Source organism: Phycodurus eques, chromosome 3 (genome assembly GCF_024500275.1).
Source record: "Phycodurus eques isolate BA_2022a chromosome 3, UOR_Pequ_1.1, whole genome shotgun sequence".
NCBI classification, from domain to species: Eukaryota; Metazoa; Chordata; class Actinopteri; order Syngnathiformes; family Syngnathidae; genus Phycodurus; species Phycodurus eques.
Genome location: NC_084527.1, coordinates 31,822,612 through 31,835,697, shown reverse-complemented (window position 1 = coordinate 31,835,697; position 13,086 = coordinate 31,822,612). Strand labels below are relative to the sequence as shown.

At 41.0% G+C, this 13,086-nt stretch overlaps 1 protein-coding gene across 2 annotated transcripts in view; it reads right to left on the bottom strand.

Annotated features, from left to right (window-relative positions):
* Positions 1-13,086, bottom strand: part of si:ch211-158d24.2 (multiple epidermal growth factor-like domains protein 9) — a 72,933-nt gene that overhangs the window by 57,721 nt on the left and 2,126 nt on the right. For both annotated transcript variants that reach the window (XR_009768350.1, XM_061673117.1), the window contains exon 2: positions 8,644-8,848. Coding sequence is in view for 1 of the 2 variants with exons in the window: in XM_061673117.1 (XP_061529101.1) it covers positions 8,644-8,848 (205 nt within the window). In the remaining variant the exon portion in view is untranslated. The remainder of the gene's footprint in view (positions 1-8,643; positions 8,849-13,086) is intronic.

Genomic DNA, 13,086 nt, shown 5'->3' with positions numbered 1-13,086 from the left:
ACTGTTACTGCTCAAAATTCCCGAGACTAAGACTGAATTTGGTAAAACCACTTTCAGTTTACATTTACAAAAGAAAAAAAATATATAGATCCGAATAGATGGCTGTAAAGCTCCAACCCTGCAGTCCATTGTTGCTCATTCACAGTCAAGGTGTTTGGAATTAACCTACTATGCCTTGTACCCATCCTTTTAGAGCGCAACTAACTTTTTTAATGGGACATTTCAATTAAAAAAGGTCTTGCTAAACACACCTCTTCCACACATAACCTGATATAAAACATCTATGACTAAAGAGGTAGTCCCTCTTATCTGCAGTGCATCCAGAAAGTATTCACAGCACGACATCTTTTCCCCAGGGCAAAAAGATGCATAGATGGACTGATTGCAATGATGCATACACTTTCTGACAAAAGCCAGAGGTGGAAACATCTGCACCCATAATCAATATTTAATTCCAGACTGGCAGTCACTAGGCAGTATTGTTAAAAAATAACTCCCAGACAATATCTGCAGGAGCTGACCCAAATAAAGTACTGATGTAAGTGCTGTGACAGAGACAAGTAGTTTGGTCCAATAATGTATTACCTTACCCACATAGTGGCTAACGACGTTTGAGTCCATTTTATGTCACAAATTGTGCACAAGCAAACAGAGCGAATGCCACATTACGACCTGACAAGAAGAGTAAATCTCATTAGGGCCTTTAAGTACACTGAGCAGTCTGTATTTCAAAAATCCAATCACAGATGTCACCTGACTTTCAAAAGCTTGTAATACCACCAAGGATGGACTTAATTTGATGACAGACAACTGGTTTAGCAACATTTGTATGGATAATCAAACTGTGAAATATCTCAAATTGCCCTTGACCGCACCTTGGTGTTTGGAGGAATATCCATCCATCTATTTTCCATAACGCTTATCCTCACTCAGTTGACAGGTGTGCTGGCCCCTACCTCAGCTGACTTCAGGGGAGAGGTAGGGTACACCCTAAACTGTTTGCCAGCCAATTGCAGATTTGGAGGAATAATCTCTCCAAAATGCATTTTTACCATTTAACCATTAATATTTAAATAACTTTATATAGGCTCAAATACTAAGACGATTACACACACACACACAACAAACACAAAGAAGAAGAAAACGTATTCTGTTTAACATCATCAACACTGTTAGCATGATTGTTAACCTCTGTATGAAACACATGCAAACTACACTCTATGAATAAAGTTTTTCTAAAGTTGTAGTATCTACAGACAACACTTTAATGAGTTTGATTTTCAGGACTCCACATTTGATGACCTGAGGCAAGTGAGTGGTGTTTTTTTTAACCAAAAATATATTGTTTGGTGACTAACTACTTCCCTAATCAACTTGTTTTACCTAAAACATGTTTGCACCAAAGCATTGCAAAAAGCAAAATAAGCAGCTCAGCTCACTTTGTTTTCTGTCTTAAGTAATGCACTGGATCTCAGAACATCTTAGTAACAGTAAAATTTTCTACCTTTTCCTGCAGGGCACAACACAAAACAAGTTGGGCATACATATAAAAAGTATGAATCAATAAAAACCTGGAACCCTAAAAGAGCTGTTAAAACGCCCTGTGGGAAATTTAGGTTTGTGAACAAACCTACAGCAACCTGTGACATTACACCCACCTTTACATATGAATTGATTAAATAATTTTAAGAACTTGCTTGAAAAAGCAATGAAAATAATGGATGACTGAAGTACACAACCTATTCTATTGCCACTGTTATTCTCAGAGATAATGTTCCATTTGCGCTATTTAAGTTTCAGCCCATTTGAGCTTATTGGCGGACATTTTTAACTGTAACTAGTCAGCTGATCGGAAAAGGAGCTCCCTGAGTAGCAGACGAAATGAAAGGGTCGAAGTGATATGTTGAGAAATAATCAAGCTTCACAATTTGAAAGCATTTTTGCTCAGATGTTCTATGGCGAGATCATGAGTCCTCAGAACTGTGAGGCAGACGCTCTAACCGGTCGTGCACCGTGGCGCCCAACCACATCATATGAAGCAAAACCCAAACAAGTCATTGTAGCAAATACTGTCCAATGACATTTGTCTTGTCTGTGACTGTGGCTCTGACTTTGTTATTAATGTAATGTGTGAAGTGATTTATGTGACAAATATTCAGGGCACATACTGTATTAAAAAAAACAAAAAAACAATCCCACACATATTGAAGCCTATGAAAAAATTTATGTGGGAGGAAGCTGGAGTACCCATAGTAAACCCACACAAGCACACGGAGAAAATGCAAACTTCACACAGGAGGGCTTGTGCTGCCTACATCTTTTCCATTTTATTTGAATTAAGTATAATGGAAGTAAATGTTTCTGTCATTTATTTTAATAATGGAAATATGGGTCATTATAATTACTGTTCGAAAAGTAGTCATACCAGTAAATCAAGAAAAACAGAAACATTTTTAAAAGATGCATTGATTGGAGAAACACCTAGATACACTGAATCTTAGTTCTTGGAATTGTACTAGAATCAAATCATGAGGTGACAAGAGATTCCCATCCTTAATTTGAGTGAGGAGACCCTTGCCTTTAATGAAGGGAAGTGGAACACCGTGCATAAAGTGTTATGTTTGAAATGATCACTGAAAATTATTTTCTGTTTTAAAAAGCAAATCTTCCAACAGTAGCGAGACAAATGTTTTTGGCATAAAATGGACAATATTTTCAAAATATTCTATACGGTAATTAAAATGTATCTGTGCTAGGGATCGGTAATTCTTTGACCATTTTGTGGGAAAATTGATAATCAGGAAATTGTTGTCTTTTTTTTAAGCACACTAGGTAAAAGTTTCCTACTGAAAAATAGATTTAAAAACACACTCTAGAAAAACAGGAACATTTATGAAAACATACTGAAGTTGATCTAGTGTTGATAATGGTACAGAGGATAAGAGTACGCCCTGAAACCGGAGGGTTGCTGGTTCGTATCCAGCCCGAGTGCATGCTGTCGCGGTGTCAAGACATTGCAGAATGGCAGCCATGCTTCCACCACACTGTGGCTATCCATGTAGTTTACTACCACTAGGTGTGACTGTGGAGTGACTGAATAATGTATGCAATTGAAAAGTGTGTTTGAGCGTCTAGAAAAGCGCTATAAGTGTAATGCATTGTTCTGCTTCTTATTGTTATTATTATTAATCTACACCTTGATTTTTCACAAAATGCCACAAAAGAGGTTCACAAAATATAGCAGAGTCTGATAATGATCTGATTGTTACAAAATACTTGCACATATGAACACTCCCCCATTGCTCACTGTGAGGTGGACTTGTATGATTGTTTACTCTAAAAAATGTATGATTGTTTACTCTAAAAATGGAAATCATCAGATTTCCTGCTATACTGCACTTGAAAGTTGAGTTGTTAAGTCTGTGTCAATAAGTCAGTGACTGCTTCTTACATAAGAAATGTGAAAAATTACGTGAAATTACGATCACACACGCCTCATCGACTTTTTTGACCTATAACTAATAGTTTACATAATAGTAATCAAACTTTGAAACCATCCATCCATCCATTTTCTACAGCTTATCCGAGGTCGGGTCGCACGGGCACTAGCTTTAGCAGGGACGCTCAGACTTCCCTCTCCCCAGCCATTTCATCCAGCTCTTCCGGGGGGATCCCGAGGCATTTCCAGGCCAGCCGAAGGATGTAGTCTCTCCAGCGTGTCCTGGGTCGTCCCCGGGGTCTCCTCGCGGTGGGACGTGCCCGGAACACCTCACCAGGGAGGCGTCCAGGAGGAATCAGATGCCCCAGCGATCAGATGCCTCATCTGGCTCCTCTCGATGTGGAGGAGCAACGGCTCTACTCTGAGATCCTCCCGGATGACCGAGCTTCTCACCCGATCTCTAAGGGAGAGCCCAGACACCCTGCGGAGGAAACTCATTTCGCCTGCTTGTATCCGGGATCTTGTTCTTTCAGTCACGACCCACAGCACGTGACCATAGGTGAGGGTAGGAACGTAGATCGACCGGTAAATCGAGAGCTTCGCCTTCCGGCTTAGCTCCTTCTTTACCACAACGGATGGATACAAAAACTCCGGGCGAATCTCATCCACCCGGTGCCTTGCCACTGAGAAGCTTTTTACCACCTCGGTAACCTCAACTCCAGAGATAGGAGAGCCCGCCTCAGAGAACCCAGACTCTGCTCCCTCATGGGAAGGCGTGTCGGTGGAATTGAGGAGGTCTTCGAAGTATTCTCCCCACCGGCTCACAACGTCCCAAGTCGAGGTCAGCAGCGCTCCATCCCCACTATACACAGTGTTGATGGTGCACTGCTTCACCCTCCTGAGACGCCGGATGGTGGACCACAATTTCCTCGAAGCCGTTCGGAAGTCTTTCTCCATGGCCTCACCGAACTCCTCCCATGCCAGAGTTTTTGCTTCAGCGACCACCAAAGCTGCATTGCGCTTGGCCAGCCGGTACCCATCAGCTGCCTCAGGAGTCCCACAGGCCAAAAAGGCCCGATAGGACTCCTTCTTCAGCTTGACGGCATCCCTCACTGTTGGTGTCCACCAACGGGTTTGGGGATTGGTGCCACGACAGGCACCAACCACCTTACGGCCACAGCTGCGGTCAGCCGCCTCAGCAATGGAGGCGCGGAACATGGTCCACTCGGACTCGATGTCCCCCGCCTCCCCCGGAACATGAACAAAGTTCTGTCGGAGGTGGGAGTTGAAACTCCTTCTGACAGGGGATTCCGCCAGACGTTCCCAGCAGACCCTCACAATACGTTTGGGCCTGCCACGTCGGAACGGCATCCTCCCCCACCATCGGAGCCAACTCACCATCAGGTGATGATCAGTTGACAGCTCCGCCCCTCTCTTTACCCGAGTGTCCAAGACATGCGGTCGCAAGTCCGTTGACACGACCACAAAATCGATCATCGAACTGCGACCTAGGGTGTCCTGGTGCCAAGTGCACGTGTGGACACCCTTATGCTTGAACATGGTCTTCGTTATGGACAATCCGTGACGAGCACAGCGTGAGGGTGTCCACGTGCACTTGGCACCAGGACCCCCTCACGCACCAGCTCGGGCTCCTTCCCTGCCAGAGAGGTGACATTTCACGTCCCTAGAGCTTGCTACTGTACCTGGGGATCGGATCGCCAAGGTCCCCGCCTTCGGCCACCGCCCAGCTTGCACTGCACCCAACCCCTATGGCCCCTCCCACAGGTGGTGAACCCATGGGAAGGGGGACCCACGTTACCCTTTCGGGCTGTGCCCCATGGGTGGAGGCCATGGGGCACAGCCTCTCCTTCGAGCCCCACCTCCAGGCCTGGCTCTAGATGGGGGCCCCGGTGACTCGCGTCCGGGCAAGGGAAACCTGAGTCCATAATTTGTCTTCTTTATAAGGGGTCTTTGAGCCGTGCTTTGTCTGGTCTCTCACAAAGGACCTGTTTGCCATGGGTGACCCTACCATGGGCGTGAAGCCCCAAACAACTTAGCTCCTAGGATCATTGGGACACACAAACCCCTCCACCACAATAAGGTGACGGCTCAAGGAGGGGAACTTTGAAACCAGTAGCACTAATTCATGAAACTTTATTTTAATAGTCTGTGATTTGCAGGACTCCACAATGTTCTTGAGTAGGATTTCTATGCATCAGGTCAATTTACTAAGTAAGTAAGTATGTTTTCACTGCCACCATATTGTATTATTCACTGAGCAGGAAGCAGCCTAAAAAGCCTCACATTACTTAATGAGAGAAATGCTGAAAGCAACAGCAGGCTCGGGGGTTGGAAAGCTGGCTAATCTGCGTACTCACAGTGATTAGCTCCAAGAGGGGTCCCTGCTAGGCTACTAGGGTGGCAGTGGCCAGGCTCAGACAGCCTAAGACAGACTATATTCAGTAAGTTACTATGAGAAAACGCTGAAATAACCTTCTACGCTGCACGCTCATAGGCCTCACAAAGAGTAGTAGATGCGAAATTCTCAGAAATTCTTCAAAATCACATTTCCCACATAATAACGAGTGTACATTCAAATGCAAATTAAGTTGTTTTGTGTCAGTTTGTCCATTTATAAAAATCATACAATCATTCCTTTGTGTCAATGTATATTACTAGCTTCACACACAAAAAAACATTTTGCCTTCTTCTCCTGTACTTGCTAGGATGTAGTAAACCATTTTGTAACGCAAACAACCACCACCTACGGGACTGAAGTTTAATATTATCGACCACAACTTATAACGCGCTCGGAATTTTTTTTCCTATTGACTACTATGGACGTTATTTGGCATTTCCAGATTTCCCTTGTTGATTAATTAACTCAGAGTTTTGTCACAAGACATTTCACCAGCATGTACATTATTAGTCCCCAGCAAAAAAACAAAAATAAATTAATAAAATAAAAATAAACCGAATAAGAAATTGGAAGACAATGTCTTGAAATTCTAAATTAAATGTTCCAAAATCTTGTCAAATCCAATGGGCTGAGTTATCAGCCGTGTTTGGAAACTGCTGGAAACCAGTTGAAATATTTTCAAACATGCAGGAATGAGTCGACTTGGGGGGGGGGATGACTAATATTTTCTTTTATGCCATTAAATGATCTTAAATTTTGTTATTTTCTTTTATTTTAATGAGTAAAAATGTATCTGTGTCAAACAACATCCAAAGGAAAACAAAATATACACTATGAGTAACTTAATAGCCAGTCGAAGTGTGAGTACATTTTTAGGGACACCATGTATAACCAATTCCAATGTTGTCAATCTAATCTAATCTATCAATCTAATAAATAGTTTTGCCAGGTTTGACACTGTTTTTAATTTAGGCATAAAAATAATCAAGGCGCATCTACAGTATCTCACAAAAGTTACTACACTCCTCACATTTTAGTAAATACAGTATTTTATCTTTTCATGGGACAACGCTGAAGAAATTACACTGTTACAATGTTAAGTAGTCAATGTACTGCTTGCAACAGTGTAACTAAACAGCTGATATAACATGTATTCACACCTCTGTTCAAATGCCAGCTGAAAAGATGACTGGCCAAGCATGTCTCCAGACCTAAACCCTACTGGGCATTCCTGGGGCATCCTCAAACAAAAGGTGGAGGAGCATAAGGTCTCTAACATTTACCAGCATTGTGATGACGTCATGGAGGAGTCGAAAAGGACAATAACCTGTGAAGCTCTTGTCAACTCTATGACCAAAAGGCATAAGGGAGTGCTAGAAAATAATGGTGGCCACACAAAATACTGATACTTTAGGCCAAATTCTCACTTTGGGGTGTATTCAGTTTTTTTGTAAGATCTTTAGATATTAATAGCTTTGTGTTGCGTTATTTAAATAAACTCAACAAAGTAAATTTACTGTACACTGTTATACAAGCTGTACACTGACTAATATACATTGTAGCAAAGTGTGATTTCTTTTTTGCTGTCTCATGAAAAGATAAAAGGAAATATTTACAAAAATACGAGGGTTTACACACATTTGTGAGTTCCTGTACATGGACAACTTTTTTACTTATCAAATGAGAAAAACCAACAGAGAATGTTTGTAATGTAATACTAGCTCTAAATGAGCCAATATCCTGAACATTACAATAGTAATTTCATATACTGTACATACTTTGTGATCACAGTCAGACTTATGCTCCTATTGCCACAGCAAAACTTGGCTCAAGCTGCCTCAGTTTGCAGTGATCGACTTTCACCTATAAAACACTGCTTCGGTCGTCACAGTAAACAGTAAATGATGTCAGTTGTTTGAAGACACACAGACTATATCAGTCGGAGAAATACAGGCTAAAAGGGGGATGGAGGGGACTGAGGGCTTTCTCAGGGCATTGAATCGATCGCAACTGGACTCTTCTGGTTGTCTTAGAAGACGTTTTGGCTCTCATCCGAGCAGGCTTCATCAGTTCATGCAACAGTGTTTAGTTAGGACAGACTAGCCAGTGTCGGTGTGGAGAAACTCAACTGCTCAGATGAGAGGTGAAACGTCTTCTAAGACAACCAGAACAGTCAAGTTGCGATCAATTTAATGACCTGAGAATCACGGGAATGAGGGCTGTTTCATACTTTATCGCAACTGTATGATCTAAAAAAAATTCAAATTTAATTTTTAAAATTAATTTAAAAATAATTTAAAATTCAAAAGTTGAAGACACACAGTAGCAATGGAAAGTAAGCTCAACTGACCTCTTCATGATACTCACTGCAGGAGACACCACACTACACTAAATACCAATTATTACTCTAAACTTTGAATAATATTAAAATATAACACATCAAAGTTACTGCAAGTGTGGAGCATTGCTCAAAGGTAATGCAAATGTGATTACAACAAGAGTTTCAGTTACAACAAGAATACAGTTTCTGTATTTACCCTGCATATCTTACAGTTTTTGTTAGAGGTTTACATACACTCATCATAGGCATTGATGTAATTAATTTTCATCTTTTAAGGATGTATTCTTCTTTTTACAGGAGGGAACGATTTAACTTGACATACATCTTTCATGATTTTATCTTGGTATCATATGCACAAGCTGAAAGAAATACCAGCAACCAATACAAAGCCCCAACATGGCCAGTGTGTATTAAATCAATCATTGAAGCACTTCAGAAGAGTACCTGTCACACAGGTGGCTCACTGCACCAAATGAGTCACAGGCGCAGGGTAGGCAGCCGCTGGTGCCATTGGTAAAGTACCCCTCCTCACAGTCGTCACACTGTAGGCCACTGTAGCCATCCAGACAAGAGCACTGACCAGTGCTCTGGTTACACTCCTCCGGATACAAAATCCCCTCTCCTCCAGTGCTGCAGTTACAGAAGCCATCTGGGTGGACAAACAAGCACAACAATGGGTGAGACAAAAGGATGAAACTGTGTTTACATGACTGGATGATATTTAATCATTTGGTGCTTGGTAGAGAATATGATTACATTTGTTTTTTTCCCAAAAGGCAACCAGTATAGAATAACCAAAATTTAAATGGTTCTACTATCACTTTGACAACAATTCTGATCTGAAATCAGATTTATCTTATAACATTTTAATTTTAACATGCAGTATAAACAATGTCTCCAGTAAACAAAAATTGCTCATGAGACAAAGAACACAAAACCTTCAAAAAAATTATATTGTTTACTGTTTGTATAACATGTAATATTCTTGTACAAATCCTACATTTATATCTGAAAGCCTCTGACATATGCTTTCTTTGAGTATTAATTTCTTTATGTCACGAAAACCATTTGCAGTAGGAAATTATCTCGATAAATTAAATACATGCAAAATCTAATCCGTGGTGGTACCTGTGTAAATGTGCATTAAGGTGAAAAAGCATTTAAATGGAACACTTTGACATTATACTGTTTTATACATTATAATTTACTGCACTACACACACGAGATATTATACACTCACCCATGCTAGCTGTGAGCAATATAATGGGTTTTTTAGGGGTCAGTTGAAAAACTACACATTAAAATGTGTTTCGGCCCTACTAAATCTTGTTCACCTGTACTGTATTAGTTTACAGTAAAGCACTGGTAAATGAAATTGAAATATTGTCATTAACACAACTTTAAAACCCAGTCAAATTAATTACTCTTGCACTGGGTTATCATACAAACTACGATCATGACCCTTTATACAAGGGGTTATCAACCTTTTTGAAACTGAGACCTACTTATTATGTACAGATTAATGCAAAGGGCTACCAGTTTGATTCACACTTCTGAAACAACATGTTTGCTCACATTAACGTTAGCTATATGTTATCATTAATAATTAATGATAATCACCTTGTCACGTGTGAGACACAACGCCCAGGAGCCACATCCGGCCCACCACATCACTTGATGAGGCCCGCAAAAGCCAATCATTTGCATCAACTTCCATGAGTCTTGCTAAAATCTGTACCAAAATTTCAAAATCTTATATGTAATAAATAATAAACAAACATTGAGCTATATTGAAAGCATTTTTGTTACCAAACCACTTGTTAATGTAATAATAATTACATTAACAAGTGGTTAAACTGTTGTCCTTGACTTCCGATTTCAAAACTACTTAGCCATCAATTTGTTGTGTATATATAATACAATGATGAGGTGACAAAAAAATTCTATAGTTTCACAGACATAATGGCCCTATGTGAAAAAACATACCTACAATGTAGTACGTGACAAATATGTTTGACACTCCTGATCTACTGTATGTGAAGACACTGATCATGTTAATGATTTTCACAATAATTAAACAATAATTTAAAGTAGGAACAGATAAATATCAATATCCATCCATCCATTTTCTGAGCCGCTTCTCCTCACGTGCTGGAGCCTATCCCAGCTATCATAGGGCAGGAGGCAGGGTACACCCTGAACTGGTTGCCAGCCAATCGCAGGGCACATACAAACAAACAACCATTCGCACTCACATTCACGCCTACGGGCAATTTAGAGTCTTCAATTAACCTACCGTGCATGTTTTTGGGATGTGGGAGGAAACCGGAGTGCCCGGAGAAAACCCACGCAGGCACGGGGAGAACATGTAAACTCCACACAGGCGGGGCCGGGGATTGAACTCCGGTCCTCAGAACTGTGAGGCAGACGCTCTAACCAGTCGGCAGATGCTTTAACCAGTCGGTCACCGTGCCGCCTAAATATCAATATGCAACACTTTATTTCTATGAACCTCATTACTTCTACGACATTCCTAGGAACTCACAATGCCCCTTCACTTGTGAGTTATTTTGAGAACAGGCCCGCGGGCTACTCATGGAGTCCTTTAGACTACCTGGCCTGCAGGCATCATGTTTGTGACACCTGCAAGATACTGTAGCATAGTATAATCTCAGGTTGCACCTCCCTGAGGCCCCACTGCAAATTTTTAGTCCACCCCTCCCCCACCCCCAACCCCATAATACAGGACTGCAGGTATTCTGTTGAGCCTTAAAAGGTACATTGCTTCTAAATACTCTCTTTTATTTCAAGAAATGTTAAGCAGAGAGAACACATCCATCCATTTCTATAAAGCTTATCCCATTCAGGGTTGCGGGTAGCTGGAGACTATCCCAGCTGACTAACCGCAAAAGGCAGACTACACCCTGGACTGGTCACCAGGGAACATATCGAGGTACACAACCATTCACACTGTCGCTGAGTGGGAAGTAAACCCATGCTGCTTGTACCGAAGTGTGTAAAGTGTATCATTGACATCGATCGTGACAATAGAGGAAAAACATTGGTATTATTAATCGCATTTAAAAACAACAAGCAACAGAAACTAACTCATTTCAAGAAAAGTTGTAAAGGAAATATTTTGCACTGTTCAAGATTGTGTACTTTACAAAAGAATCCAGGATATGTTGACACACAGATGACCTTGACCAGCACTGAGTAGTTATCTATTATTTATCTGATCTCAGATTCAGTGCAACGAGTGGCGACTACAGACCTCATTAAACATTATCTCACACTTGTGCTTGGTTCAGTAGCCAACACTGCACAACAGATGAGGTATTTCTGTTTTCTATTTAAAAAAAAAAAAAAAAAAACTAAATAAAACAACAACACACCTAGCAGTTAGATGAGGTGAAATGGACAACTGAATGCGAATACAGTATATTCCTGCTCTGGAATACAATTCAGATGGTATTGCTCCTCTCGTGTTATTTGCACTTTTATGCAAGTTAAAAAAGGCCTGTGGTTATGCAAGCCTGTAGAGCCTACACTCCCGGGCTCTTTGCTTCAGTAACAGGCACAGACGAACTGTCAACCCTGATCATGCCAAATAATGTGTGAAATCCAGTTAATGCCTATCCCACCTCATACACATGCGCCCGCACACACACACACACACACACTGTTTTTCATTCTTAAAAAATGGCCTTTCATTAGGTGTGAAGTTAAGCTATTACAGCCACACACACACAGACACTGTGTCTGATGTCGATTGGACTAGACCTGTGTGCGGTGGAAAGAGAAAGGGCGGTTGGGCTCACCTCTCCCTGTCTAGTTTATCTGTTGCGACGTGTTGTGACAGAATGGCTGTTATTCAAACAGGGGTAGGCTGTTCAAAACAAGTCGCAAAATTCCTCTCGAGCCTTACTCAGTACTTGCTGCTACCGTGAAAAACAATTTTAACTCTTCCTTTTGTCCTGTAGGTATCAAACTGCAAAAATGGAAAGTAAAGGCTTGCATAGCTGTCTGTGAGGCCCTGCCATGTGATAGAGGATAATGCCTTTGTTGATGTGATATTATCGTGAAAGTTACCTTTTCAATGGAACAATGATAGGAGCTCAAGAATGCACCAAGCTCAAGCTTTATTGGGTAATTTCACATTAAAGTGCAAATTTAATTTTGACCACTGAAGTCAAACAGAGCTCAATAAATTACATAACAATGCTATAGCTATTGGAGTTTCTAAGCCATATGCCTAACTCATCTAATTGAGCACAAAGGCTTGGTAATTTGTCTCACTATAATGGTCACCTTTCAAGATAAAGGTAGGTGCTACAATAATTTTAAAAAAGAATATCTGAGGAACCAACACAACAACAAAAAGGAAGTCTTAGGTGTTCTTCCTTGGTAGTATTTTTCGCAAATGCTAGAAAATTTAGAAGAAAATCTAACAAAATCCATACCCAACTCATGTTTGAAAAACATACAATTGAACTGCTGGATATCTTTAACAAGCTTTTAACAACCTTGTATGTGACTGATGCTGCAATTCTGCGGACGTCCCCACCCCACTGAAACAGAGAGTCTTAACAATAGCAGACCCATTCATTTTATGTTTGTCCCACATCAAATCAGTTTAATTTTATTTTGAAAGCTACTTTTGTCATAATAACAGTGAAGTAAGGATGAGTCAATGTAAAAACACCACAGAACTGGACCCCTGATGTAAGGAGCCAATATCAGTCCGAACATGATATTATAATATTATCATATTATATTCATTGTTCCGGCTCCGCCTGTGTGGAGTTTGTATGAACTCCCTGTGGCTGCGTGGGTTTTCTCTGGGTATTCCGGTTTCCTCCCACATCCCAAAAATATGCATGGTCG